The sequence below is a fragment of the Amphibalanus amphitrite genome, unplaced genomic scaffold (genome assembly GCF_019059575.1).
Source record: "Amphibalanus amphitrite isolate SeventyFive unplaced genomic scaffold, NRLGWU_Aamphi_draft 000423F_arrow, whole genome shotgun sequence".
NCBI classification, from domain to species: domain Eukaryota; kingdom Metazoa; phylum Arthropoda; class Thecostraca; order Balanomorpha; family Balanidae; genus Amphibalanus; species Amphibalanus amphitrite.
In genome coordinates, this window is record NW_024881917.1 from 79,938 (window position 1) to 107,593 (window position 27,656).

At 47.4% G+C, this 27,656-nt stretch overlaps 2 protein-coding genes across 3 annotated transcripts; both read right to left on the reverse strand.

Moving 5' to 3' along the window:
• Positions 1–1,555: 1,555 nt before the first annotated feature.
• LOC122391151 (filaggrin-like) lies at positions 1,556–13,913 on the reverse strand. Of its 2 annotated transcripts, none has more exons than XM_043384825.1 (9): positions 13,517–13,908; positions 11,856–12,009; positions 11,348–11,487; positions 11,006–11,079; positions 10,551–10,698; positions 9,952–10,262; positions 9,485–9,639; positions 7,891–8,013; positions 1,556–4,564 (listed from the first exon to the last, which is right to left on the reverse strand). In XM_043384825.1, the coding sequence occupies exons 1-9, from the start codon at positions 13,786–13,788 to the stop codon at positions 1,700–1,702; spliced, it is 4,242 nt and encodes a 1,413-aa protein (XP_043240760.1). In that variant the 5' UTR covers positions 13,789–13,908; the 3' UTR covers positions 1,556–1,699. The 2 variants fall into 2 exon arrangements, with proteins under 2 accessions (XP_043240760.1, XP_043240761.1); XM_043384826.1 differs by lacking the exon at positions 1,556–4,564 and adding an exon at positions 5,996–7,211 and having other exon boundaries at positions 13,517–13,913.
• A 543-nt stretch (positions 13,914–14,456) lies between these two features.
• LOC122391152 (solute carrier family 12 member 8-like) lies at positions 14,457–27,656 on the reverse strand. Its single transcript, XM_043384827.1, has 14 exons — positions 27,442–27,656; positions 24,976–25,209; positions 23,494–23,674; positions 22,711–22,856; positions 21,819–22,056; positions 20,584–20,785; positions 19,910–20,010; positions 19,624–19,757; positions 19,058–19,257; positions 18,187–18,295; positions 17,636–17,717; positions 17,253–17,380; positions 16,860–17,041; positions 14,457–16,507 (listed from the first exon to the last, which is right to left on the reverse strand). Exons 2-14 carry the CDS (start codon positions 25,108–25,110, stop codon positions 16,342–16,344), a joined length of 2,004 nt encoding a protein of 667 aa, XP_043240762.1. The 5' UTR covers positions 25,111–25,209; positions 27,442–27,656; the 3' UTR covers positions 14,457–16,341.

The window sequence follows — 27,656 nt, forward strand, 5'->3', positions numbered from 1 at the left end:
TTTTGACCTTATTTGAAGTACTGAACGCTCAAAATGTATGGTTAATGTTGTTTAAAGCAGCATATTAATAATTATGTTTGTAAATTATCGATAAGCTGCTTATAGCAGGTCACGTGATTGCTACCAGATTATGTGCTCAGAAAGCATCTTTTCAACTTCGATTTTGAACAATTTTTACCTCCTTTGAGGCCAAATGATGGACGGTTTGAGGCACACGATGAAATGCTGAATCTATTGATGCCAAAATTTGTTCGTTTTTTTTTTGCATTTTTAGACTAGTATATCCTGGCTCAAACTTTGACCAGTTTGTGTGTAAACCCTATGGTGAAGGGAAAACTTCACGCCCAGCAGGCCTCATTACAGTGCTGCCAAATCGTGTTTGGTGGGGGTCGTCTTAACCCGCGCACCGACGGGGGGGGGCGGATATCCGCCCCCCCCTGAGGTTTTTCGCGGATAGCGGATACGCGCCGCGAAATTTGGTACGACTATTCTCTCATCAATTTTACACATGGTGTGCAAGTTTGAACCTCCTAACTTTTAAGGTCAGGTCACCAGGTCACTTTGAATGACCCAACCTCAAGTCACTTTTTTGCAACTTTGTCACCGTGCCAGAGCTACAGTAGATGTCGGAGGCCTTTGAAAGTCGCAGGATGTTATGAAGTCATTAGTAGCTACAATTTTTTTTTTTATCTCGGAATTTTGATATCGATGACCTAAGGTCAGGTCAATTTCTCGACCTCCCCATTATAATCAACCTTCACTACCTTATGGTCTGTTTTGCTGTTGGGCAGCTGTAAGGTCATGTGACGTCATCAAAGGTCACCAGCGGTTTTTTTGCCAATAACTCCGTACAGCAACAAGATACAGCCGCGCGGATGGTCTCATTGTGTTCAGCTCGTCAAGACGCATCGATTGATATACATGATGACCTCGAGGTCACGTGACCTTAGGTCAACTTTTGACCTTGACCTTTCGAGGTCAACATATATATCATTCCATGCGGATTGACGAGAGGATCACGATGATGCCCTTAGTTTGTTCCTATCTTGAATACTTCGAAAGTTGTTCGAGAAAAACCCTCTCCATATCTAGCGCCGCCATTTTGACTTTTTCGACCCCTGTGACGTCATCTTTGACCTGACCTGAAAATGACCTGAGTAAAAAATGTAGACCTTGTTCGTGCGTATCCGATGCCGTTTACCGCTTGTCGCTATCTTGCTTCGTTCTCGAGATCTCAGGGGGGGGGGCGGTCATCCGCCCCCCCCCCCGTCGGTGCGAAGTTGGCGCAGACCCCCGTCGGTGCGCGGGTTAAAGTTGCAACATTAAAAGACCGCGCCGAAATTCATTTAATGGTGTCATATCGATATAGGTCAGTGGCCTGACCTGACCTGAAAATGCTGCTGGTTTCACGAATCACAAAATCTTGCTGGAATAAAAAATAAGGTGTGCCTACTTTCAGATATCTACAGCAAATTCGTCCCTTTATGAGATGGCACCCCCCTCCCCTCTCGGCCAACTAGAGTTGAAAAAAAATTAATTCTGAATCAAAGATCAATCCATAATAACATATTTATACAGACGCAATATACAATTACAACAAACGCACACGGATCGACCGAACGGCCAGACACACACGAAGAGACGAACAGACTGATCAACACACACGGCCGACGCTACCAGAGGCCAGTAACGTACAATTCTAATGGCGCCGCTTCTTTTTCCTCCACTTTGACCGTCCGCGGCTCTTGTGCTTTGATCTGCCCCGGGAACGGCTGTGGTGCTTGCTGCGCCTGGATCTGCTGCTGTGGCCGTGGTGGCCGTGGCGGCGACTGCGCTTCGATCTCGACGACCTGCTTGACCCGCTGCGGTCACGCCGGCTCGACTTGTGACCGCGGTGCCGGCGACTGCTGCTGCTCCTGTCCTTGTGCTTTCCGTGATGTTTGTCCCGGCTGTGGTGGTGGTCCTTGTGGTGAGATTTGTCTCTGCTCTTCTTATGGCTGTCCTTGGAACTGTGGTGTTTGTCGCGTGAGGAGCGCTTGGAGCTAGATGATCTGTGAGATTTGCTGCGATTCTTTGACCGATCCTTCCCAGAGGCGTGTTTGGAGCGAGGGGAATGGCTTCGACTCTTTTTGGAAGAGTGGGACCTCGGTGACTTGCTTTTGGAGCCTTTCTTATGATGTGAGCTGTCTGAATGATGATGGTTATCTGATTTTCTCTTAGATTTATGAGATTTTTCTCGACCCTCTTTAGACTGATGACGCTTAGATGATTTACTTCTCGAGTCTTTGCTCTTCTTAGATTTATGATCATGCTTTTCTTTGCTACTTCTCGAACGATCGTGACTTTTCCCTTTCTTTGAGCTACGCTTGGAAGATGCCGATGAGTCTTTCGACTTGTGGTGCTTTTTGCTTGAATGTTTATCGTCCCGCCCGCGAGACGTTTTCTTTTTGTCACGTCCAGTCTTTCGATGAGACTGTTTCTCATGTCTGTCCTTTCTCGACTCGTGTCCCTGTTTGGAATGTGCATCATGGCTTTTATCTGACTTATCTTTTAAACTTCTTTTCGTCCGTTTGTGAGATCCATGCGTGGTCTCATGGTGTTCCTTCTTGTCATCGTGTTTATGAGATTCATGCCTCGACTCATGGTGCTCCTTCTTTGTATCGTGTATATGAGATTCGTGCTTCGCCTTGTGGTGTTTCTTCTCGTCATCATGGTCACCACGTTTATCCTGTGAATGGCCTCTCTTTGATTTGTCATGCTTCGTGCCGTGATGCTCTTTATTGGTATGTTTGTCGCCTTCTTCTGGAGAATGTTCTCCTTTTGATTTTCCATGTTTCGTTTCATGGTGCTTTTTGTTCGTGGCATGTTCTTCACCTTTGTCTTGTGAATGTTCTCGCTTCGACTGCCTAGATTCGTTATGATGTTTCCCTTCTTCTTGTTTCTTCCCCGGACTTTTTTCTTTGTGTTTTCTTTTTTCCTGTTGAGTCTTGACATCTTCTTCATGACGATTCTTCTTTTTGTCATGCTTCCCGTGTTCAGGTGAGTCGTGATCCTTTTCGTGATATTTGTATTTCTGGTCCTTGCTTCTATCTTTCTTGTTATCATGGATGTCGTCCTCATGCTTATGTGTTTTGTCTTTATGGTGTTTATCTTTATGATGCTCGTCTTCGGTTTCAATGTCATGTTTACCATGCTTGGTCGACGGATCATGCTGATCTTTCTTTCTGTGTTTGGTATCCTTCTCTTTAGCGTCACTTTCATGTTGCGATAAATGACTTTTGTCCTTCCTGAGTTTGTGCTTGTCATCTTGCTCTGCATCGTCACCGATATGCTCCTTCTTTTTCCTCGTCTTGTCATGTTTCGTGTCCATAGAGCTTCCTGTTTTCTTTCCATCTCTCTTCTCCCTGCCGTGGAGGTCGGTCTTAGAGGCACCGTGCTCATCACCCCTCTCTGCGTGGTGTTCGCCGTGGTCTTCATGAGATTTGTCTTCCCTGTCATCATGTCCACCGCCACTGTCGCCGTCATCGCCACCGCTGCTGCGTCGCGATAGTGCGCCCCCGAGTCCCGAAAGCGCTCCCTTTATTCCCGACATCGCACCGCCGAGTCCCGACATCGCACCCTTTAGTCCCGACATTGCACCCCCAAGTCCAGCTCCCGACCAATCAGTGCCACTCCAGCTGCTTGCGTCGTATGGGGCAGAGCGGTCAGCATGACGGTTGGCATCTCCGTCACCCTCGCTCCCCCAGTCTGGAGCTTCTGATTCTGAATGCCTCCTTTCTGCGTCTCTGGTCTCATCACTGTCGTCAGAGTGGCCACTATCGTCATCGTCGTCGTCTTCGCGGTCATGACTACTCGTGCCTCTTCTGAAGAAGCGACCAATTCTAGTGAAGAAGCCTCCTTCGTCGGTGTCATCTGGTCGGTCATCTTCATTGCCGTAATTATCTCTATCGTCGTAGTCATCGCCGGCATCGTAGTTTTCATCTTTATCCATGCCAGCGTATTCTCTTTGAACATCGTAATCATCTCCACCATCATATGCACCTCTGACATCATAATCAGAGCTGTCACCATCGTCATCTGGGTCTCCTTCGTCGTCATAAGTATCTTCGTCATCAGGACTGTCTTCGCCGTTACCGTCATCCCTGAAGCCATTTTCTTGTAACGGTTTATCACTAATGGCCGACTGGGACCCCTGATCGCCTATAAGTCCTTCGCGCGGAGGCTCTTGATCTTCCAGCTGGTTTTTGTGACCTTCAAGAGCCCTTTGAAGCCCATCAGTTGATTGAAGAACGGGCACCTGACTCTTAGATCGTCTCAGCAGCGGCTTGGTTTCATCCTCCTCCCAGTGGGCCTGCTCAGAAGCATCTTCCTCCTCGGGAGAGAGCGAGCCGTCGTCGTCGGAGCGCCAGCTGTCGGAGCCGTCGTCCGTCGTGACGGTGGTGTCACTCCCGACGTACATCATGTCCGCGAACTCGTCCTGGGCGTCCAGCAGGTCCGTGTCGCTCTCCACCAGGTCCAGCAGGCTCGAGACCACCCGCTCTTCCCGCAGGAGGCTCTCGAAGTCCTAAAACACCACACCACACACGAACCGCATTCAGTGATGTGCCCAGTGAGCATCGCCTTCCGTCCATTATCATCACACTGCTGTGTTTTAGGCTTAGCAGTTACGGCAATATCAACGTGTATCAACAAATATGTGATGATTTGTTTGACTATGCTTGTAGAATAAGTGTAGGTACTCGTAGGTGTACCTATACATTAGCCAATACCTTCTATGTCAAAAATGTAACCTTTTTGTCTAAAGATACCTTAACCCTCGCCCATGAAGGGGGGTTGGTGCAACCCCCCCCCCCCCCCTGAGGTTTTTCTTAGCTACACGTCGAACCTTTTCAGATAGCCTGCTCAAATTTTCAGCACCCTTTGGGGTATCCTTTGCGCAACTTTTGGTAAATTTTTTTTGTCAAGGTCATGTCAGGTCACGGAGTTATGACGTCATAAAGGGAACAACCTCCGGCCAGATTTACGCTAAATTGGAGATTGCTTCACATTGGTATAAATGCCGACTGACCTGACGGCTGACACACTGATGGATTGTTTTAGAATCACAACTGGCTGATTTGACATTGGCACAATGTCCGTTGACATTTTGAAGGTTACTAAAGGTCAATGTAAGGTCAGTGACCTCGGTTGACCTGTAATGACTTCTTGCACTTGTATGCCTTTTCGGGGTATTTTGATGCCCTGAATTCGAATTTGCTATCCATTTCAGGCATTGTCGGTTGTTTCTTGTAGTTCAATTTGGGTCAGGGTCAGGTCAGTGACGTCACACGCCTGACGTGACCCAATGCACAAATGACCTTGCAGACTTCCGATGCTCCCAACGCATCATTTTTAGAGTTATGACATCGAAATATACACCAAACGATAGAGAATTGATCAAGGATCACGATAGTGAAGGTTTCAAGTCGATATCTCTTACCGTTTTGCCGCAATCGGCGCGGAAATCTGAAAAAGTTAGATTTTTCCGAAAATTTGACCTTTGACCGGTCATAAGTAGGTCAAATGTTGACCTAGGACCAAAAATATACCACCAATCGCGAGGAGATCTCGTTGAGAGCAATCCGTTGGTCTTTTCCGCTAAGCTCTACGACGCTCCGTTTTCAAACGCCAGGGGGGAGGGTCGCGCCAACCCCCCCCCCCCCTGCATGGGCGAAGGTGGCAAAACACCGTTTACGGGCGAGGGTTAAGATATGGAAGTGCCTATAGGTAAGTGACTATAAAATGCGAGTGTTCGTTTCATAGTAAAAAAAAAACTTGCTTTCTGCCTTGGACATTACAGACATGTATTCATTTCATACGATAAAATCATATCTCAGAAGGGATCACCGATTACGATTTCATGGGTCACTACCAATAGAAATATTTATCGGTTTTGCCCATGGTTATAGCATTTCGTCTGAGCTGCTTTGCTAGCTAGGCATAACAAAGTCAATAAGGCAGGTAAGTAACGTTGTATTTCAAACCACATAGCCTGACGCACGAGCTTCTGATATAACATAATGAACAATTACAGATGCAATCCCTTCTCCGATGCACACAGCAATAATACACCGACCGCATAGAAGTATACAGAACACGCGTTTTGATGGCCATGAACTTTTTTTCCAGAAGTAAAACGACACTACACTAACTATGCTTCTTGATGGAACCCTTTATTTTTTCGCCCCTTTGGGAGACTTTTTGCGCTTCGTTGTATGTCCTTGAACCTTTTTTGATTTCGTAGATATTCCTTTTGCTTTCGGCTTGGACTTCTTTGGACTGGATTTTTTGTCACTTGACTTCTTCTGACCAGTCTTCTTGGGACTGGCCTTCTTGGGACTGGATTTCCTTGGGCTGGATTTCTTCTGGCTGGATTTCTTCGGACTAGATTTCTTCGGACTGGAATTCTTTGGGCTGGATTTTCTTGGGCTGGTTTTCTTTGAGCTTGATTGCTTTGCTTTGGTCTTCTTAGGACTAGACTTATGATGACTGGATTTCGCAGGACTGGACTTCTGAGGGCTTGACGTCTTGGGGCTAGCTGTTGACGCATTACTGGATATCTTGGAAGTGGATTTTCTTCCATCAGACTTCAAAGATGTTTCTTTCGATGCCACACTGGCCTTCATACCTTCCTCATCATCGTCACTGTCTTGGTCACCATCGTCCACAGGCTGCCTTATCTGCCTGCTACTCGCTGACTGGAGTGCCATTGCTGAGGCTCGGTTGGCAGACATCGCGGCAGCGACTGGACGCGACGACACCTTCACAGATAGTCGAGAGCGACTGGCCGCGGTGGCTGTCCTCCCGTCAGGGAAACCCTTGTCAATCTCATCGCCACCACCGCCGTCACCAGCGCCCTCGGCGTCACCAGCGCTCTCGGCATCCTTGACCTCGGGAGGTGTATCTGTAGTGTCCAAATCGGACGCGTCGCTGGCGAGCTCTGAGTCGGCGTCGCTGGGAGATTCTGAGCCGCTGTCGGTGGTCGGTTCCCCGCTGATTATAGACGAGCTGGAGAGAGCCGTGAATGACACGGACGAGCCGCTGACGGTGTCGTCTTCCGACTCGCCAGGGGTCCAGGATGGCGACAGCAGAACCTTAAAATCGTCCTCGTCAAGGTCTTCGGCGAGAGAATCCAGCATTTCGTCCCCTTCTTGCAACAATGCTTCATAGTCCTGAGAGAAATTACAAAGGCAATTACTAAAGCAAAATGCTTCAGATTGCCGCGGTGTTTTATGGTTTAGCTGTTTGCATCCCCAATTCTTTTTTAATTGACTTCGCACATAAATGGCTGGAATATAAAGCTGCTAGGGTTTGGCTGCTTTGAACAGTTCACCGTTTAGGCCGTTTGTGAATTGTGAGTTGGGGTTGTTCGAATATTGTATTTGTGTAAACGTTTTCACATGATGGGGTAACGAAGCCGAGACAGCAAGGCAAGCTACCTTCGGATGCTGTATAGGATACAGCTTTTATTCTTCGATGATAACTTCCCTAAAAATGAAAATAATTTAGGATGCATGGAGGGTGACTACACCAGACACACGAAAATGTTCATTGGAATTATTAAACTTGATTAGATGTAGGTAGGGTATGGCGTGTTTGAGCAGAATGTATGAATACGTTTAAGTTAGAATAATCTAGTGCTCAAAATATATATTGAAATATGAGCTCAATTTTCGGCTATGCACCTTTGTTGTAGGTATGTAGTGTTCAATATGGTTCAAGTTATATAAATCAAACATAAAATGATGTTTTTAAACGGTCGGAATGAATTTAAAAACAAATTATTGACTAACATCATTTTTCAAAGCGTTATGCCAACTTTTCATTAAAATAATATTTGAAAACGCTTACGTCGGGTCTCGGAGGCAGCGAGGTGTTGAAGAGGAACCCCGGAGCGGAGAGCAGCGGGTTACCCCAGCGGTAGGCAGTGTCTATAGACGTCTGTAGATACCTCGTCATCACCAGGATCAGGATCTGCAGAAAGAAAATGATGCGTCCAAATGATGGGCTATGAGTTATGGCTTAGATAATGCACATATATCAAGTATTGTGCCAGCATAGTTAACCCGGCACCGCCTGGGCTATTTCCGTACCCACATCAGCCTGGGGGGGTCGGATCCGACCCCCCCCCCCTGTTATCTCCAGAACCAATGGTCGTATCGAGCCCCGCGAGGCGGCGTTCGAAAGGTCTCTATGAGACCTTCCCAAAGCACTCTTAAGATTTTAAGATTGAGGTCAACTTTTGGGTCAAGGTCAGGTCAAAGGTCAAATTCAGGGGTTTTGCATGATTAGGCTTACGGACAGCGGAATCGATAGCTGCTGCTCGAAACTCACCACAAATGACCTCAAAGACCTAGTGAAGGTACCATGTACGTATAGGGGTCATACTAAGTACGGGTCAAGGTCAGGTGAGGTCACGAAAGGTCACGGTTTTCACTTTCTGCTACATGGGCGTGCGACACATGTTTTATGGCTTATTTTTCACGCCAAATCCGATGGTAATGGATATATGTGACCCCAAGTCACTGTGCTGGTGATAAGTGTGCATTGAAAGCATAAAAATCGTTTATACCATACATAACTAAACGAGGGCTAAGAAAAAAGTCAATTTTTCAACTTTTTATTTTTGACATAAAAATGCACTTTTCTAGACGAGCTTTGTCCCAGGAATCTAGTGGTGCCATATGTTTTCACATGCGATGTTCAGAAGTGCCTCTAATTCGCGAAAATGCTTATGACGTCACCATGCCCTATGCATGTTGGAGCTTTTTTTTACAATTTGAGGGTCAAAAATCAAGATAGAAAGTTGAAATTTGGGACATCTAATGTTCTAATAGAGCTCTATAACATATATTCCGGTTTTTTGGAAATTCTCAAAATTTTGGACTTTATTAGCTGTTTTCCAAAAAATATATAGTTTTTTTGAATTTTTAGGGGTGAAAAACGCATTTTATGGAAAATCCGAGATAGCCATTTTAAAGAAATCTTTGAGCTGCGTTTTTTCATGTCCTTAATTTCCAGTTTGCTTAAAACCTCGATTTTTGATGATTTTTTAAACATTTACCATTTTTTGACTGAAAACGCCATGTAGTTACATCACTAAAATCGATATATCTAAAAAAAATTTGAAAATTTTTCTTAAAAATTGCACAGGAGACGTCAAATTGATGGGGAGAAGGTATGCGAAGTTTCAAGTTGATAGCTCAAGCGGTTCATGAGTTATTCAAGAAAAACGGAGGGGGGGTCGGATCCGACCCCCCACCCCAGGCGGTCGCGGGTTAACCAAACGTAAGTACCTAATGCACTCCTTGTGTAACTGAAATACATCCCGTCTAAAAAGTCACGCTACAGTGATCTGATGATTCATCCCCCACTCAGTCGGGTAAATACGACTGAGACAACTTCCCCGTACCTCACGCTTGACGTGAGCCTCACATTCACCTACCTGGGCAACTAGCACGTAGATGAACAGGAAGGCGGCGGCTCTCATGGCCAGCTGAGCCATGCGTCCGATGGGCTCGGCGCAGCCGCCCTGGTTGAAGGAGCGCCACCGGAGCAGCCCCATAGTGCTGTCCTCCTCCCGCCCGTCCGTTCGCAGCACTGCGAGCGCAGCAGGGATTTGGTGTGGTGAATGGGCAAGCTCACTTATCTGATTTTGGAACTTTTAATGCGAAATAGTTGAAGGCATGAACTTTAAATTTTTACTCGAGTTCATGCAGAGAATAGTTGCTATTTGCGGGAGTAAGTATCTTTTCTGGAGGAATGTGTGTAAATAAAAAAATGCTCAGTAAAATTATCGGGTGTTTGACAAAAAAATCGAATTGTCACCGGCCAGGAAATTCATTATGCCTGCTCAGTGCACCATAAACCTACTGATATGGCATCAGGTAGGTTTCGACCCCGGTAGCTCACGCTGGTCGAGGTTGTCGCTCTCTGCCGTGGTGATGTTGTCATACGACCAAACCATGCGGCCCCGCCAGGGCGGCTTCCCGAGGTGTCTGAACAGCTCCGGTGGGAAGCTGTGCGCCCGCACCCCCTGCGCCTCGAAAATAGCCCGCGCCGCGCCCGTCCGCCCGTCAGCCGGCGGCGAGCGCTGATTGGTTGCGGCCGGCGGCGGCGGCGTGACGTCACTGTGACCGGTCACCTCGCGCAGGAAGGTGTCGAAGTTGGCGTATCGGCTCTGCACGATGGCCTGGCCGCGCCTCACGATATCCTGGGGAGGCCTGTAGTGGGACGGGACACAGTGTAGGGGGATGTTACGATGGGCGATAGAGAGGGATTAGATGGGGAGAGAATGATTGGTCAAGTGTTACCAGCTTGAATAACCATATAAAGGCAGTGACTGCAACATGTGGGCATGGTAATGAAAGAAATTACAGCAGTTGCCTGACTATGTAGCTCTGCCAACAATTACAGTAAATGGTGTGACTATTTTCCGACACTATACCCTTGTCCACTGACAATGCCAAGATAATCGTCACTTCCTTCCCTTCCTCGGCTCATTCACTTACTTCTTTAAAGCAGAAGCTACTCTTTTGAAAATGGCTGCATACTTTTCGTACTCAGACAAGTAATCGATTGAATATATTTTCGACTTTTTCACCCAGTCTTCGTTTTTCTTGGGACGGAAGAAGAGCGACACAGATTCGCACGGTGCCCCTATAAATAAACGGATTCATATGTACATTAAATCAATCATGTATATTGCATAATGCAAAACTGTTAAGCAAATCTTCTCATTTTCTGCTTGCATTGATATCTTCTTGCTATTTATTTGACTCAAAGCCATGAGTACTCGTATAGTGCGATTTAGACGAGTGGTGGTAAACGGTGAGTAGACATAAAACCCTGCTTTCGCTTAACGGTTGCCATCAAACTTACTTTGAGGATAAGGTCAAGTAATGGAACTGTATATCATGATTTTCCTCATAACGTTTAATATAAAAAAAAAAATGTTGAATCGTACCGATGAAATCCTGTCGACAGCAGCTGAACGGTGCCCAGCGCGGCAGAAACTCCCCATTGGCTTCCATGTAGTGGCTGAAAGGACAATGAACAGCGATAGTAAACACTGAACTGAAACGGCCCTCGTTACAATTCAGCGCTCTTGTGATATGCATGATTCGTCTTTATCGTCATATGTCAAGAACCTCATTAAAATGTCTAGGTTTTGTCGCTTATTTTTTCAAGCTTTGCAGGAACGTTAGGTACTATTTAGGTACTGTTACGTGTTGAGTGGATAGCGCCAGTAGGAAGTTCAGTGTGCCAAGCAGTAAACACCAGCGGAGAAGAAGGCTCTGCGACTCACCTGTTGGCCAGCCGGTTGATGGGCGCTGCGTTGCTGGTGTCCACCCAGCTAACCTTGAACCAATCAGAGATGGATGTGGCCCCGCAGCACTGGTTCTCTATCTGTAGACGGTTGATGTACTCCCTCATCGGGGTGTCAATCTGATGCATGGGAAAACGGGAATTCGAGTTATTTCTGTCAACAGGGGCGGCCCTGATTATGTTATCAAAATGTAGGTATTATATTGCCAAAAAAAATGAGCTAGCGATCTGCGATGAGTGACCAGAGAAACGGCCGATTTACAAAGAACAGGTGGACCAGAGACAAACGTTCATACAGCACCAAATTCATAACAAAATCGTAAAATCATGTTAGAAACCAAAATGAACACCTACACTGCTTGATATTTTCATTTAACGTAGATAAGTTTATCATTATGAAAGATTGATTGAAATTGAATGAAATACCGTAAGTGGTATTTCATTTTATGAAATTAGAAATCACTATTGGTTTGAAATGGACCACTCACCTTATACTTTTTCATGGCCTGTCTAAATCCCAGTGCGATGCCGTGTACGACCATGCTCTGGTGTGCCGTCAGCACGATTATGGCGGCTACAGTCAGCGGCACCAGCGCACATCCGGCCAGTAGCCAGTAGAACAGCACAGAGTGGAACCGCTCCCTGCCAGAGACGCCAAAAAGATAGAATACCACAACAATGAACTGCTCCCCCTTCCAGAAACAGGCATTAGCCAGAGCGGCACGGAATTTAAACGTTCCTCTCCAGGCACGATAAAAGCCAGAATACGGAATTAAAAGGTTCCCTTCCTGACATGAGAGAAAGCAAGAGCACGGAATCAAAGGGCTCCCTTCTAGACACGGAAATTTGTAACAACAGCACGGAACCGTTCTCTCCAGCAGGACGACACATTAAAAAAAAACATTATTCCTTCCGAAAAGCTATGAAAGTGAAATATTTAAATGGCATTACGTGTCCGCTATTTTTTGTTTGAATCCAAATGATATGCGAAAAAAATCATCGTGTTTAGTCTTCATAAAGCCAATAATAAAAAGGTCAATTAGAAAATGAATGAATCTCTTCGATCTCCACCATTTTGCAATTAACCCTCGCCGGACCTATTGGTTTTCTACATACGCGCCGGCCGAGGGGGGGGCGGGTACGACCCCCCTCCCCTCGCCGTTTCGCCCCTGGTGGAGCTAGCACGTCGCGGAAAAAACGAGCGTGTGCGCCGTTACGAGACGCAGAGATTGGTACCCGATTTTAAGGTCCTAGGTCAACCGGTGACCTCTGAGGTCAGGTCAAGTGCCCCAAGGTACGGTTCAGTTTTTGGTGAATAACTTCGCAAAAAACGGCCGCAGAGCGCCGATTTTGGCAGCATCGTGTTCGTCTCGCTCAGGCGCGTCGAATGATATACTTTTTGTCCGGGTCAGGTCAACTTGGGGTGTTGACCTCAGGTCAAGGTCAGGTCAGCACCCCCAGGTCACGAAGTTGGTCGAAAGAGGTCATGTCGCATATCATTCGATTCGGCAGGTCTTCCTGAGTCCATTGGTGGCTTTCCCGACTCGCTAGCTCAATTTGATCAAGAGTTATTGACGAAAAACTAATATGACCTTGATGACGTCATAAATGACGTCACGCAAGGTCAACATTGCAAAAGTGACGCATCTAACCTTGCAAGGAGTGCATCAAATCACGATTCTGTGTGCTTGAGATAGTTGGAGATCGTTCCCGGCGCCAGAATAGCAGTTTTCATTTTTCCCCATTGACTTATAATGGTGAGGTCACGAAAATGACCTGACCTCATATGACCTTTAGGAAAAATCCGAGATATACAAGTTGTGGGACTCATAATGGATACTAGATCCTGCAAGTTTCATTTCCCTGTGACATCTCCTCTGGCAGTGAGGGCGTTGCGAAGTTGCGACATCTGAAGACCGTGCAGAGGTTCACTTATGACGTCATAGGTCAGTGACCTGACCTGACCCAAAAATGCGGTTGGTGTCAAAAGATCCGGCTTGGATCAAAGGTCAGGTATGCCAAGTTTCAGCTCTCTATCGCCAGCGTGTTCGGAGCTATCGCGAAAAAAACCCTATGGGGGGCGGCACCCCCCCCCTCGGCCGGCGAGGGTTAAGATATCGATAATCGACTGCGTTACCATGACACTTACCTGGTCTCGTAGAAAGCGCTGTCATAACATATTTTGGCACCTATGAGGTGGAACACAAGGAATAGCAAGGACAAACAAAGAAGAAGTTTAAAAAGTGAGTTTGTGTTGTAAAACGCAAGGAAGTTACCGAAGGAGGAGGCTTCCTGTTTCACGAACAGGCCCATGGCTCCAGTGGCATGCGCTATCACCATGATGCTGAAATTCAAAAAGAACAATAGTACTCCGAGATACGATCGACAGGTCTCCGAAATGTTTATCCGTAGGTACTGCATTATCTTTACTAAATAGTTCTGCTAGCGTTATGTCCTAGTAGTCTTGATTGGATATGTGCATGGTCTTGGTGCGCAGGTTCACTTTTACCCACTTTTACCTTTCTTTTGCCCTTGTCTTTTGCCTTGCTTTTGTCCCTTTTGCCGCATGGTTTGAGTTTATTTGCGAAAGTAGTCCGTGCACATTACATTAGAAGATCTTCCAGTCAACGCCTTGAGTAGTTTCGGTAAACAATGAACATTTATATAATTGCAGCTGGGCGAAGGGCGGAGCGACTGCCATGCAAGATTATGTCTCTGGTCAGATCATTCGATCATGATTCCGGTCATGAAGGCAGGGCCGTCTGTATGCCAAGTCCCTGTCAAATCTAACACCAATCTTGCTAAAGAGCTTTCAAAGAACTATTCACTATTAAATGTTTCCTCACGATGAGTAAGCTCTATGCGTTCCTGAGTTTATTATCCGATGTGTCTAAGAACATGAAGAATTGGGAACATTGTGTCAAACCTCCGTGACTTTCGGCGCCTTTTCGAGCCCTGCACACCGTTTGTGCATCTATGTGGTCCAGGAAGCACGTTACATGGCGACATAAAACCCCTCCCCCCACACCCACACACCTCGGTGTGTTACGACCTGATCACGTCGTCCTGGCGCGAGCTAAAACAACACGTGAAAAATAGGTCACATTTATTTGGTATAGACATAGGCATAGCATAGTCTACGCTATAGATATACAACATATAGAGGGCTGTCAGCATAACTTCGTGACGTGCTCGGACGATACACATAAGCTCAACCGCACATTGCGCCTCGTACCTATAAGCACTTCATCTAAAACAAAATACTTCAACTTGAACGAAATGAACATCAAGCAGGTGGTCACTTGTTAGCACCATTATGAGATCAGTCGGTTAACCCTGGAATTGAGGATTTGCACATAAGCCCGGAATGGACATTTATTTGGAAAGGTGCTAGGTGGTTGAAAGAACAAATAAGACCCTGAGGTAGCATGGCATCAGCTTGGAACAGTCACACGAAAAGGCATGAGTTGAGGACATATAAAACAAATAGTCACCGTCAGCTGAGGCAGATTGTTACGCAATGAAATAATTCGTTACGTTGAGATTATTTGACAACGTAGCCCAGTCCGCTACTGTGGAGTCGGGAATGGTCGATTCAGTCGAGGTCGATTCGGTAGAGATCGATTCGGTAGAGCCCGCTAACCGGTGGAGTTGTGGTTATATCGAGTTATCATTTAACATCACTTTTTATCTTTATCGCCAGCATATGGTCGATGGCCAAATAGTAATGATGGTCCCAGCTTTTATGCATATGCCCGAATGTTTTTCAAAGTATTTTTTTTTTTGTATCACAACACAGACTATAGCTTTCGGCTAACAACCAGCTGAAGGTGCATTGTGCATGATTTGTGCAAATAACACTTAATACAATGGCACACATAGCATGTGCACATATACGTACATCAAACATCTAACATGATTTACATCACTCGCTGCGGGTATACTTTGCATGCAATACATTTACTGCATTAAGTGTGAATATAGGGAATAGGAATCTCTTGTGTAAAGATAACTGTTCTCCTGAGCATTTCGTTTTGCATGATGCAAAAATAATTCTTGCGATTTCATTACCGTGCTTCCGAATACCTTACAATTCACTCATTAATATTGGCATTGCAGTTACGTTCCTTGAAGCAAGTCCTTCATACACCCTTACGTTGAGAAGATTATGTCTGCAATAAACTAACACATGGCTCATATTATTCACTCCGGTGAATGCCGCCTTCTATAACACAGACACAAACTTGTCGGCTTTCTCACGCAAGTCGACAAACGAGACAGCATTGAACGCTGACTTTCACAGCTTAGGCGCCAGAGCAGCACACAAATCAATACAATCAGATGATACAAACCACACAGGACCAGTCAGTTTCAGCGCATGCACCGCCTATATGTAGCTGTCGGACATACGCAAGCAACTGTCGGAGCAAAGTACTGCGATCCGGGCTTGTCATATTCAGTAACGGCTTTTGAATCAGAGAAACCGACCACTTTCAGAGAATGTCGCACGATATCCCCTCCCTCGCACAGTGACGAGAAACAGTGTTCTTTGGACAGTGACTAGTGAGCCAGGACAGCAACGTCTGTCGACTTTTTACGACACAGAGTTTCAGGTGACTCCACCGCCGGGTGGCTCGCCTCAGAAGACGGCGAGATGACTGCTCGACAAAGGGGCGCTGCATGCGTTTGATACGATTTCTCGTCATTGCCTTCCCATTGACGTAATTACGGCGTTGCAGCCGATGTCTAGCAGCTCCAACAAAGTCCCACTAACATGCAGACTTACGTCATGCGTGGACAGCAGCACAGCGCACCATGCGACTTCATGATGCCTTTCCCTTCAGTTGTTAACCAGCGTAACAGCGGTCGGTCATGTTTCCTTCAGTCATCGGCCAGCAGCGGTTTGGAGGGCTGCACGGTGGACATCTTTCCCTCGGTCATCGGCCAGCAGCGGTTTGGAGGGCTGAATTTCCCTCAGTCATCGGCCAGCAGCGGTTTGGAGGGCTGCACGGTGGACTGGTGGTAGCGGGAGCGGTGCTCGAAGTCCTCGTTCTCCTCTGTCACCTGAGTCTGCTGAACGTTCACCCCCGGTGCCATCGGGGTAACCACCATCCTGTCGTACTGAGTGGCCACTCGCCGCCTGCCGCAGACGGCACACAGACAGATAAGCTAGCGACATTACCGAAATAAAGAAATAAAAAATGGCAACTGGTTAGCTGCTGATAAAACCGTCATTTGACTGGGATTTGGTCGATGTCATGGTCACACCAGCCTCTTTTTAAAATGTTTACCTTATTTGTTAGCGTGTACAAAAATAAATGCAAAATGTTCCGCACCATAAAACGAGACCGGTAAAACAGTTGGCTAGTACTAACTATCCCTAAAGAACAATCAACCGCATCCCATACTCATGTCAGTAAGTCGCTAGCATCACGACCCCTCACAGTGCGGGCGGCTCCCCTGACCCTGATGTCTGTTCGAGCGTCACTCACCGTCCCAGCGCGATGGCTAGCAGGTTTTTGATCCACTCGCCAAAGGAGAACGAGTCGGCCAGCGCGGCCGGACAGCCGGGACTGGCATGACGCGCGTACAGCCAGATCAGCAGCACGGCCAGCACCGTCAGCAGGCAGTACAGCCAGTTCACCAGCATCATCATCACCAGCTTCAGCAGCATCTGTGAGCAGCGTGCACAGCAGCGTCAGCAGACAGAACCATCCCGTGTTTTGACTAAAATTTCGGCTTGATTACGGCACGCTGTAGATGTTTTGTAAATACGATTCAAACTCTTAGACTCGAAGTATTTTGTGTGGAGTTAAGTCCTCATTACCTTGATGCCTACTTTCTTTTAGTAAGTATGTATGTCCCCTGGGGTTCTCTGCACTCACTCCGATCAGAGAGACCCATCTGTTGCAGAATCGCGAGTACCAGCTGGGCGGCTGGAGCAGGATCCCCTCCTGTTCAGCGAGCAGCGTGCGGACGGCGGCCGAAGGGTCCGACGCCGGCGCCGCCGTCTCTGCCGGGCGGAAAAGGAAGCAGGGAGCCGCTCATCAGAGATTTTGTAACAAAAGGTAATCAACAAATATCAGTCGTTGGTAGATAGTGCGCTCCAGCACCGGATGAATAGTAGGCAAAGCAATGGAAACGAGGATTATGGTTATGTATAGGGCCGAGACCGGGAAATATTTGTCTGTGACCGGAAAATAATTGTCCCACAGACAGGCAGGGAAATGGCGTAGACGATATATGTAATACACAAACGTATACGTACCAGTGGTCACTTGCCTCACGCTGTGGGAGCTCGAGTCTTCCTCTGGCGAGGACGGCAGACTACCTGTGTTCGTAGACTCCCACTGAAACGAGCACAAAGTCAACACATAGAGATGGCCATCGATCAGCCTAATCGTCGTGGGACGCTGAATTCAAAACATGCAAATCGAATGCAGATTATTCCGGCTCCGGTCCGCGCAGCCTCTGCCAAGAGAGAGGAGGAGATGGCTCTAATGGGTGTCATTTAGCGTTATATACTGGCTATGAAAAGGATTAAAAGCACTTTACTAAACGCAAAGTAAAGAATGAAAAGTTATTGGGCATGGTATAAGAGTTATAGACAACAAATTCAATTATTTTTCAACCATCATATGGCAAAAAAATGCCCCCGTCGAAAACAGGTGCTCGTATTACCGCCCTCGAAAAGAGAATTGCCGCATAACGAAATGCGACCATCTTCGTGCAAAATATTAGATACATGATAAATATGAAGTGAAAAAGTAACCTGAAGTTCCTCAAGATAAATTCATGACTCTCATCAGTTGGACGTACCGAGGACCGCATTGCGCTCTTGCTCTGCTTGCTGACTTTATCCACGGCTCCGTAGGCCGAGCTACCCTTGCCAGAGGCGTCGAACACGGGCGATCCCAGCTGCTGAGTCCTGTGAAACACCATCTGGTTACCGGTAATAGGTCCAACCACACGAATCCCGCGACCCCGCGTACCCAGCGCACGTACCTATTTCAGAGTCCAATCACGGTCAGAGCTGTTAAAATGAAATGAGTTTCGCCAACAAACTTCTCAACAACGTCCGAAGTTTGACGGGAAGGCTGTGAAATTTCGCTGACTAACCACTTGTCAGTTATGAGTTGATGTGGTTCTCCGAATGGAATCCCCACCCAAATTTCAGGAGTTGGTAGGCAACAAGATAAACAGTCCTCTTATAATGCGTAAAACTTTGCCAATCCAGGCCCTCTTCACAGCATCCCATCTCCGATGATTTAGTGCTACCCGATCATTACCAATCAAAATCAAGCATTTCATTTCCTTTTTATATCGCCATTCCCTATACCACGTTTACCGTAGCATCTTGTCTAAACGTCAAAACAAATGTATGTCCCCACACTGGCGGATCCAGAAAGGCGGTCTTGGGCGCTGCGGGGGGGGGGCATACCCCCAAAAAAGTCTCTAATATCCAAAAAATACTCGGATTCAATTCCTCACGCACAGCTGAGCAGTTTAACACAAACCTTTCGTAAAAAGTGTTTTGTTTTCTTTTCCTCTCGAAACCCCGCATTTTTTCGTTTTCCGACACCACCGAATGGGGGGGGGGGCGGCATTGCCCTCTCCCCTGGATCCGCCAGTGTGGTCCCACCGTCCACCTCGTCTGGTGGGGACCGCTGCACAGCACTCGTCCACTGACTGTCTGGCGTGGCTCTGCTGCTCCTGGATGTCGTAGGCGTGCGCCAGCGCGAAGTAGGCGTAGTCGATGCCGGCGTACGTCATGAGGAAAGGCAAGGTGACGATCGGAGCCAGCCGGTTGATCTGGCCAATCAGGATGAACACCAGCGTCCCGGTGGATACTGCGATTAAGGAGTACACCGGCACCTGGTTCGCACCGCTCTGCGGAAACCGGACAGAGAGAGAGAGAGAGAGTGGTCAATGTGGATTCGGCTTTGGCTAATTATGCATGAGATGCTAAATGCAACGGCAATTTGGTGGCGTTCGCGTGTGGTATGAGGATTCCATGAAGATGAATGATGAACGAAAGTGGCGGCTAGAATACCTACAATGACATGGTAGCTAGATTGAAATGATAAAGGCTTCACTTGTAAAGCCTGAATTGGCCTGAAAATTATTTATATTAACCAAGGCCATATATAGATATTAACTGCATTCAGCCGGCGTGTGAACAAAATTGAAATTCGTAATCCTTCCATTATTCGCATCCGTTATATTTGAATGAAATGCCTGGTTAGCGCTCCTTACCACTTTGCTCAACGGCTTCAGGCAGCGAATGATGTTCTCGTTTGCAATGCTCTGGAGAACCCGTGGAGTGCCGTAAAGTGTTGAAAGACATGAAGAGGAAGACGAAATGTAGAGGCCCAACAACAGGAGCACACCTGTAACCAGCCAACCAGAGTGAGTAACTTTGGCAGAGATTACATGATACCTCAGCAAATGTACAAAAAAAACAACTAATTGTAAGGTCAAAAAGCAAAATCTTGCAAGTTATTCATGGCATTGATAAGGTATTTTATCAGCTAGTCCTCACCTGTGGCCGCTACGCGCTCAGCAATAATGTAGTCGGTTAGAAGGGCCTCCCTGGTACACGTAGCAGCCAACACAAAGGCAAATAGCATGTACAGCACGGTGCTGAAAAACGTTCAGGGTCGGTCAATACCTCACGGAAAGTCGTAATATTGATCGATTGCCATCGTGATCGGGTGAAACACGTTCCATTGTGATTCTACTTCTTCAAATTGGTTCTACTTGTATTAATATCGACCGATCAAGTCCTTTTGCGTAATGGCGAAGCTATTCAACGTCGTAGAATATGTCCGGCTAAAATATCTGTGCCTGTGTACCTTTTGTGTTTGTATGCATCTTTACCTATGTTTGAACTATGTATACGAATAACACGGAATAAATATTGGAGACTTTTATTTCTCTGAAAGTCAAGTAGACTAGGCAGTCAGTTGGTTGCCACCTGTAGAGGAATATATTATTTGGACATTGTGACCAATAAATGATAGAAAAACATCTAATGACGTTCCTTTATTGACTATCTCACAAGGCTGGCTTGATCGTCATTCTACAAACGCGTTCGTAGAACATACGTCGCGAACATGCGTCGTGACGCATGTTCCTTATTCACACATATCTATGTAGGTGAGTAAGTTAAAGAAGGACTATACGGACCGTTCATTTTCCTTCCCCCTGACCGACCTTGCTCCCAGAGCAGCCAGCGTGCCGCGGGGGATGTCCTGGCGCGGGTTGCGCAGGTCACCCGACATGTTGATGCCGGCCATGATACCCGTCAGGCTGGGGAAGAAGACGCCGAACGCGCTGAACCAGTTGTTGCCCTCGGTGTAGCGCGGAGACGTGTTGTTCCGCAGGTTCTCCATGCTCCAGCCGACGTACCCCTCACCTGGAACGCACCCGAAGTGCTTGGTTAACTAGGGGCCGAAACATAGGTATGTACATGTAGTGTAGGTTCAGGCGTGGGATCGTGACAGCTTTCTCAAATCGTTGGGAAACTTGGTCAGGTATGGGGACAGATAACTTGCTCACGACCTCCCAAATTTTATCTGGTCATCCGAAAACCGAGGCGAAGTATAGAGCAGACATGGGTGCAGAGCAGCCCCTCATGGGATGGATCAGCTATGAGGTCACGCCGCACAGCCATAGAGCCGCCTGACACGCGAACCGCTGACATCTCGACAAACGGGATGGTCCGCTACACTTCGTGCTGGCATTTTGTCTGGTTAGAGACCGGCTCGGGCACGCCAAAGGGCTTGCGGTACGGGAAAAGGTCAACAGAGAGTGCATCAGCAGCAATGGTAGTTACCGCTCCACTTTGGAGATGTATTGGCGAGAAGCCCGAACTCTCCTTGACCTTTATGCATGTGTGTACTGAAATATTGATAGAGTTTGTCGGAAACGCGCGGCGGCCGTGGCATTTGCAGCAGTGTTAGGAAAGTGTGCCCAGTACTTCCGTCGGAACGGCTCAACTCGCACAAACGGTCTTCTAGGAATGTTGCAACTCTGGCGCCGCTTCAATGAGACAATATCAGTTCATAGAAACACGAATGGTATCGCCGTGCTATGAAGCAGAACAATGAGTTGATTTCAGACGAACGTTTGCTGAGGATCTTGGGACCCTGGCTTAGCAGAATACACAGTCCTCTGCCGCTATTTGACCAAGCCAAAATCATCTGGTTAATTAAAGCGTTGTTGAAATAGATCACAAATTGTATGAACTCCGAATGTGGTCCATTTCCGGAAACGAAATTTTTGAGTCATCTATATTACTTTCGTCAAGACTGTGATAACAAATGGGCCTACATTTGCATATTCTCATATTCACCCGCGTCTTTCAACCAATGACAATAATACACAACTACCACGTCACATAGCACAGCCAAACCTCCTCCCCCCCCCACCGGGCGAGGAAGTCTCACCTGCCAGGGGGTCGCCGACCAGCGAGCCAAACAGAAAGTCGAGCACGGCCAGCGCCAGCAGGGCCAGCAGCACAAACTGCACCTTGATGACCCACTTGACGCCGGCGATGTTGATGGCGGTCAACAGGGCGATCAGGGTGACGCCCACAGAACGCTCGACCCACGGGTTTTGCGGCGTGTTCACCAGCTCGGACATGGACTCACCGAAGGCTGCGGCGCATAACGCGCACCCCACCGCCTGCCGGATGGACACGGTACTGTGGGCAATTACAGATAATGCAGCCGCTAAAAGCAAATGGGGACGTGTAATGTTTCATTCCCGTAGTGGGATCGGAGCTGGTTGCAGGGTTAGCGTTTGGAAACAGTTTGCAACGGGCCATAGTCCGTTCCGTTCACCGACTTCGATGGGCTGGTTGGTATAATCTTGGCTTGGTCTAGAATTAGACAGTTGCCTACCACTCAGCCCCGGGCCATCCCCGTCGGGAGGCGGGAGCGTTTTGTAGCTGCTGGAAAGCTACAAACGTTTTTATGGTGCCTTCCCTGCGAGCCAATCTACTATTGACGCGGGGCATTCGGTAACATAGTTCCTAGCGCTGTCACTAGATGGCAGCAGTGGTAGACGCCTAAATGTAGACTGTGCCGCACAACGCGTTATCGGACGGAGGCTAGATCCGCGCGGTATCAAAGCGCTCCAGTCGTATCGATTCCGACCCCGCATTCAGCAGCGTCAAACATACGACTGTTTGGCACAGCATGCCAAACATTCGACTTCCATCAAATTGTGTCCTTTCAACAACTCCCATTCCAATAAGTATGGTACGACAACGGCACTACTAGCCAGAAGACGCACTACTGGAAAATACCTCTCCGAAGACGCCTCACTAAAACCCACCTGCCCGAAGCAGTAGACCAGGCCGATGGCGGTTCCGAGGTGGGATCCGAGCACCTGCGAGACGAGCGAGTACACCCCACCGGTGGCCATGGGGCACCTCTCACAGATGCCGATCGCAGAAAGTACGGACGTCAGTACCACGCACACTGTGGACATTGTGAGAGTGGCGCAATAATGACTGGAAGGTCAGATGCATCCTGTGCTATGGAAAGCCTAATGAATGTTATTCAGCGTATAGGAGCATGCTCGATGCTCTTGTGTAATATGAACGCATAACAATTAACCGGTGATAGGTAAAGTGACACCGTAAGTTTTGATGAACCTTTCGTGTTATGTGCATTTTGTATATGTATGCATATTTTGTTATGGGGCATTTTCAACTAAATGTTTTATAGGAAAAAAGAATAATTATCTTATCTAATGAACGTGATTACCTGCATACGTTACATGTGCATTGTGCAACGGACCCAAAGCAATATTGGCGTTTCTTTTTCTTATAATGCTGTTATGATCCACATTCAATCCACAAAATTACGACAACCACAATGGTAACCTGCCAATTATTTTCCTACTAATCCAGCTAATCTGATTTTGATCCTGGCACCATGGAATTGTAAAATGCCTAGATAAAAAGCAGATGTTGACAAAATCGGCGCTCCGTCATTGTCTCTCACAGCTTCTGTCAGAACCTGTCAGCTCACTCCGTCAGAGTCTGTCACACACTCTAGCATTGTCTGTCACAGTTCCGTCGGAGTCTGTCACCCCCACAGCCGGACCACTGACCGCAGGCGATGATGATGAGGAAGGTGAAGCCGATGCCGGCCTGCGCCACCATCCAGCCGGAGCGCAGCAGCACGATCACGCCGAAGATGTTGACGATGACGGTGGTGAACACGCCGTCCCAGGTGCCGAAGAGCACCGGCGACGACACGAAGAAGTTGGACCGCCACCACGGCTGGTGGCGCTGTGTGCGCGGAGGGAGGCGATCAGAGAGATGGGCTGACGATGGCGCCGCGCGGGGAACGAGGCAATGAAGGAAGTGGTTCAGTTAGAAACGTGGCGCACACTTACTTACATAGGATCAGGCTGTTCCTGGATAGATCAGACAGAAATCAGCCAGTCGATTATGATTATGTCGAGGCAAGAAAATGTCTTCTCTGGTGTAATGAATGGCGGGACCAAAGGACAGTGTCGTATTCCCATAAAGGTCTAACGAAGCATGTTTGTTACACCGAATAAAAAAGGCCGTGTCCCTTGGGGTACTCAACAACTTTTCTGACTGTCAGCAACTCCCGGACAATCTTTGTCTCCTCCCTTCCCAAAAAAGCTGCAAGTTCCGCCTGTTGATACAGCAAAGTTCTTTGAGGCTTTGACAGGGAAATGGATTTCGTGCAAGTCACACTGATATCGGGCTGGCTAGATTGCTATTTGATAGAGTCAGTGGCAATTTTCAGTTGGAATGGCGGTTTGTTTTTCATCATCATCCACTAGCTCACCGTCGCACCAATCACGTTTTTGTTGGAGCTAGATCAATGTTGACTTGTTTTCTCAGAAAATAGAGCGCTTTCTGAAACCCAGATGGCCCGGGGAATCAATTACGTTCGCATCAAGGAAAAGCAAATACGTGAGAGACATATGGTATCGTGTTCCCTAACAACGCATCAGTTATTAACATTGCATGGGAAAGAAGGCGGCATTCACGTCCTTTTCCTTGCGTGAAATAATTTTGAAGTTGACAAATCCTTTCAGGCTCCAAAATATAAATGGTAAAATGTCATATCATTTTTAAAACAAAGGCACCAAATCGCTCTGTCGGCTATGCTTGGCTCAAAAATATAAGCTTCATAGACACAGTGAAACAGTAGGCGTAATTACGAAACATAAAAAGCACACTCAGCACGAATGATATGAACAAAGTCTAATTACGTAAAACAGTGAAGCGTATATACTTGTTTGATTTGTAGGCTGATCAAATCAGTTTTAGCCTGGGCTAAATGTATACTCAGTTAACATAATAATAAAAAACTGGTCCTTGATGTATTTATGCTCTTGATGTTATGGTGTCAACTTGTTCGGCTCGGTGATTCCCTTGGCGATTTATTACGTATCCGTAGGTATATCCAGTTCGCCAAACTCGATAAGCAGAGACCACATAGGTAACGCACGGTTGTCGGCTAGTGCTTCCTAACGACTTACGAAACGATTTATGCATGCAATATGACACATCTCATCACATCTCATCAGAGTATCTGCAGTGTGCCTCACCTGTTCCTCAGCGAACAGCTCGTCATCTCGCTGGGCGGCGCCGGCCAGCGGGTCGCCGGCGGACGGCTCGGCAGCTGCCGGTCGGCCGGCCGGCTCCGAGCTCAGGCCGAACCGACTCCAGTCCACGCTCACCATGGCGGCGGCGCCGTGTCGCGGCCGTGACCGCGCCGGTCACGGAGCTCGTGACACTCGGAGAAACGTCACGGCACGGCTGGGCGGTGACCAGAGCTGCACCTGGGGTGACCCGACGGTCACGTAATACCTGAGTAGTGCTACTGTCTACACTCTATCCATGTTGTCATACAGCACACGACACATCAGGATAAAGATTATTCGTTCAGGACACCCATTGGAATGTAAATCTTTTTAATCCCTTGCAGGAATTCAGAAAGTGGAATGTCGTGTCATTTCATTTCACGCATTGATTGTCACGTGAAGATTGTATATTAACGTTGATTGTCACGTGAAGATTGTGCGTGACGTGTCGTATAACTCAGCTTTAGTTAGCGCTTTTGTACTAACGAGGATGTAATGACGTCTGTTACGATCCGTGATGCTGTCCATGAACGGTGAAGTGACCACGGGCACAGCAGGTTAGCTGTCGGGTCATTTGATGCGGCTAGTGTTCCACAAACTGCAGATTGAATGTAGTAGGTGTGGCTGTAATAACTGACGCCAGCGAGGCCCAATCAATGTTTGTAGCCGTGTACCCAATTCCAGGAGAAGTCACTTGAGGATCCATTCCGACTGTCTTCCCACACCAACCCATAAAAACCGTCCACAGCAGGAAAGAACGGTGAAGCTATTAGCTAGCACTTTCGCTAGTTTCTGGTATTTAATGGGATTACTTTAGAGCTCTTCCAGACCACTTTTTTTCAGGTTGCCGAGCGATGCTTCGAAAACATTGTGTATTACTCTGTCTGTTGACATGACTACGACAGAATTATAGGACTGATCGCGCAAGACGTTCACAGTTCATAAAATAAATAGCAAGTAGGGGAAGCCGGGGGAAGCCCGGGCGCGGGGGAAGCCCGGCCACCCCGTTTCCGGCTAAATTATTCACAATAAAATGCTCAACTGTTTGTCCTTTCAGCGTGGCAGCTAAGGTAACGCCAGCAAACAAGTTAAGGCTAACCAAAATTGCATATTGTTAAAGTTATAGCGCAAAAATGATATTTTAAGGGTTTTTAGCTAAAAAGTGAGATATGTTGCACTGTTAATGTTATACCATACAGTACTAATATTTATACGAATGTTATGTAAGGACCGTTTAAGTGTTTGTAGTGAGGGGTGACGAGGCAGGCTGGCTTAAGTATGACATTTTTTTCGAATATCGCTGTTCTAAAATAAAAATTAGCACATTGGGGTAACCCCGGGCGAGTGGCCAAGCTTACCCCCAACCGAGAGCAATGCCACTAAACCACTGTTTTCGATGAGATAATAGGTACTGAGCAGGTTTGGTTTACACCTAGATCAAAGATAAATTTCGAAAATAAACAAGTTGTCATAGACAAAGCCAGTCATGTCACTTAAGGTCAACTAGGGTCAAACTACGTTTTTGCAGATAACGCGACAGACAATGAAGCTAGAGCTTCAAAAATGGTGTCGTTGTGTTCTTCTTCATCAGCCGAGTCGAGTGATATGCAATATGATGCATTAAGGTAAAAAGAAAAATAAATTTTAAGGAATTTTGAAAAAACACATTTTTTGTCAATTTTGCATCACGATTTTCATCGACCTGTACTGTAGGATGTGGTAGACGCTAGCTAAAATACCAGTAGGGACATAAACTCTAAGATGTCCAGAGCTAATCAGTACCTTAATATTTCACTTTCCGTTAATATTTGGAAGACACATAATGGTTTCATCAACTCGTTGTAAAGCGCTGGGGAGGTGGCCGGCGTTACCCCTATGCCGGGCTTACCCCAGAAAAATCAACACTTTTTTAAAACTCGATTTTCTCAACCTTATACTTATTCCACGAAACCGAATTTTTGGGAAAACACGGCCAATGAACTTAGCTAGCTAATAGGATATCAACATTTTATGCAGCACGTATGGTATGTAATAAAAATGAAAAAGAGCTTACTATGCCGGGCTTCCCCCGGCTTCCCCTATTGTCCGCCTAGTTAATGTAAACAAAAGAAACTATAAGACCGACAAAGTAAAGCTAAAAAGCAGGGCGGAGCACCATTACTGGAGCATGAACTATACCAGGCTATTAGCCCAGTTCCAATAAATGACAGTTTTTGTGGCAACTCAGGCAAGCACATCACCCCGATAGCATGTGGGCCGCCCACCACCCCGCCCATTTCGCAGCATATGGTACCGTTTACGAGCGCGCCCACCAGCGGGTCACACGCACCCGCTGCCCCTCCCACCCCTCCCGTCCCCTCAGTGACCACCCCGACCCCCTCCGGTCCCCTTGGGTTCCACTGAGCCGGCCCCGGTGGGCGGGGGTCTCACCTGTGCTGGAGCGGGCGCGGGTGGTGCGGCCGGCGGCGGCAGCGGCGGCGGTGTGCCGACCGGCGGCCGGCCAGCACCGGCCCGTATCGACCAGAGCAACATCGACGGCGACGCCGGCCGACGAGCAGGCGCGTCGCTGCCGCGCCGTGTGATGTCCGCGCTGTTTGGAGAGACTGCCGACGGCAGGTGACGGGAAATTGGCCTTGGCAGAGAAG

What these genes read in the sequence shown, in the direction of transcription:
- LOC122391151 (XM_043384825.1), bottom strand. Translation starts at nt 13,788, where the DNA reads ATGCAGTACCTACGGATAAACATTTCGGAGACCTGTCGATCGTATCTC. An exon ending in GTAGCTTCTGCTTTAAAGAA is followed by an intron (nt 10,263 to 10,550) that starts GTAAGTGAATGA and finishes GTCCCACTACAG; the next exon opens with GCCTCCCCAGGATATCGTGA. An exon ending in GAGCGACAACCTCGACCAGC is followed by an intron (nt 9,640 to 9,951) that starts GTGAGCTACCGG and finishes CTGCGCTCGCAG; the next exon opens with TGCTGCGAACGGACGGGCGG.
- LOC122391152 (XM_043384827.1), bottom strand. Translation starts at nt 25,110, where the DNA reads ATGGTGAGCGTGGACTGGAGTCGGTTCGGCCTGAGCTCGGAGCCGGCC. An exon ending in AGCTGTTCGCTGAGGAACAG is followed by an intron (nt 23,675 to 24,975) that starts GTGAGGCACACT and finishes CCGCGCACACAG; the next exon opens with CGCCACCAGCCGTGGTGGCG. An exon ending in GGTCGGCGACCCCCTGGCAG is followed by an intron (nt 20,786 to 21,818) that starts GTGAGACTTCCT and finishes GGTGCGTTCCAG; the next exon opens with GTGAGGGGTACGTCGGCTGG.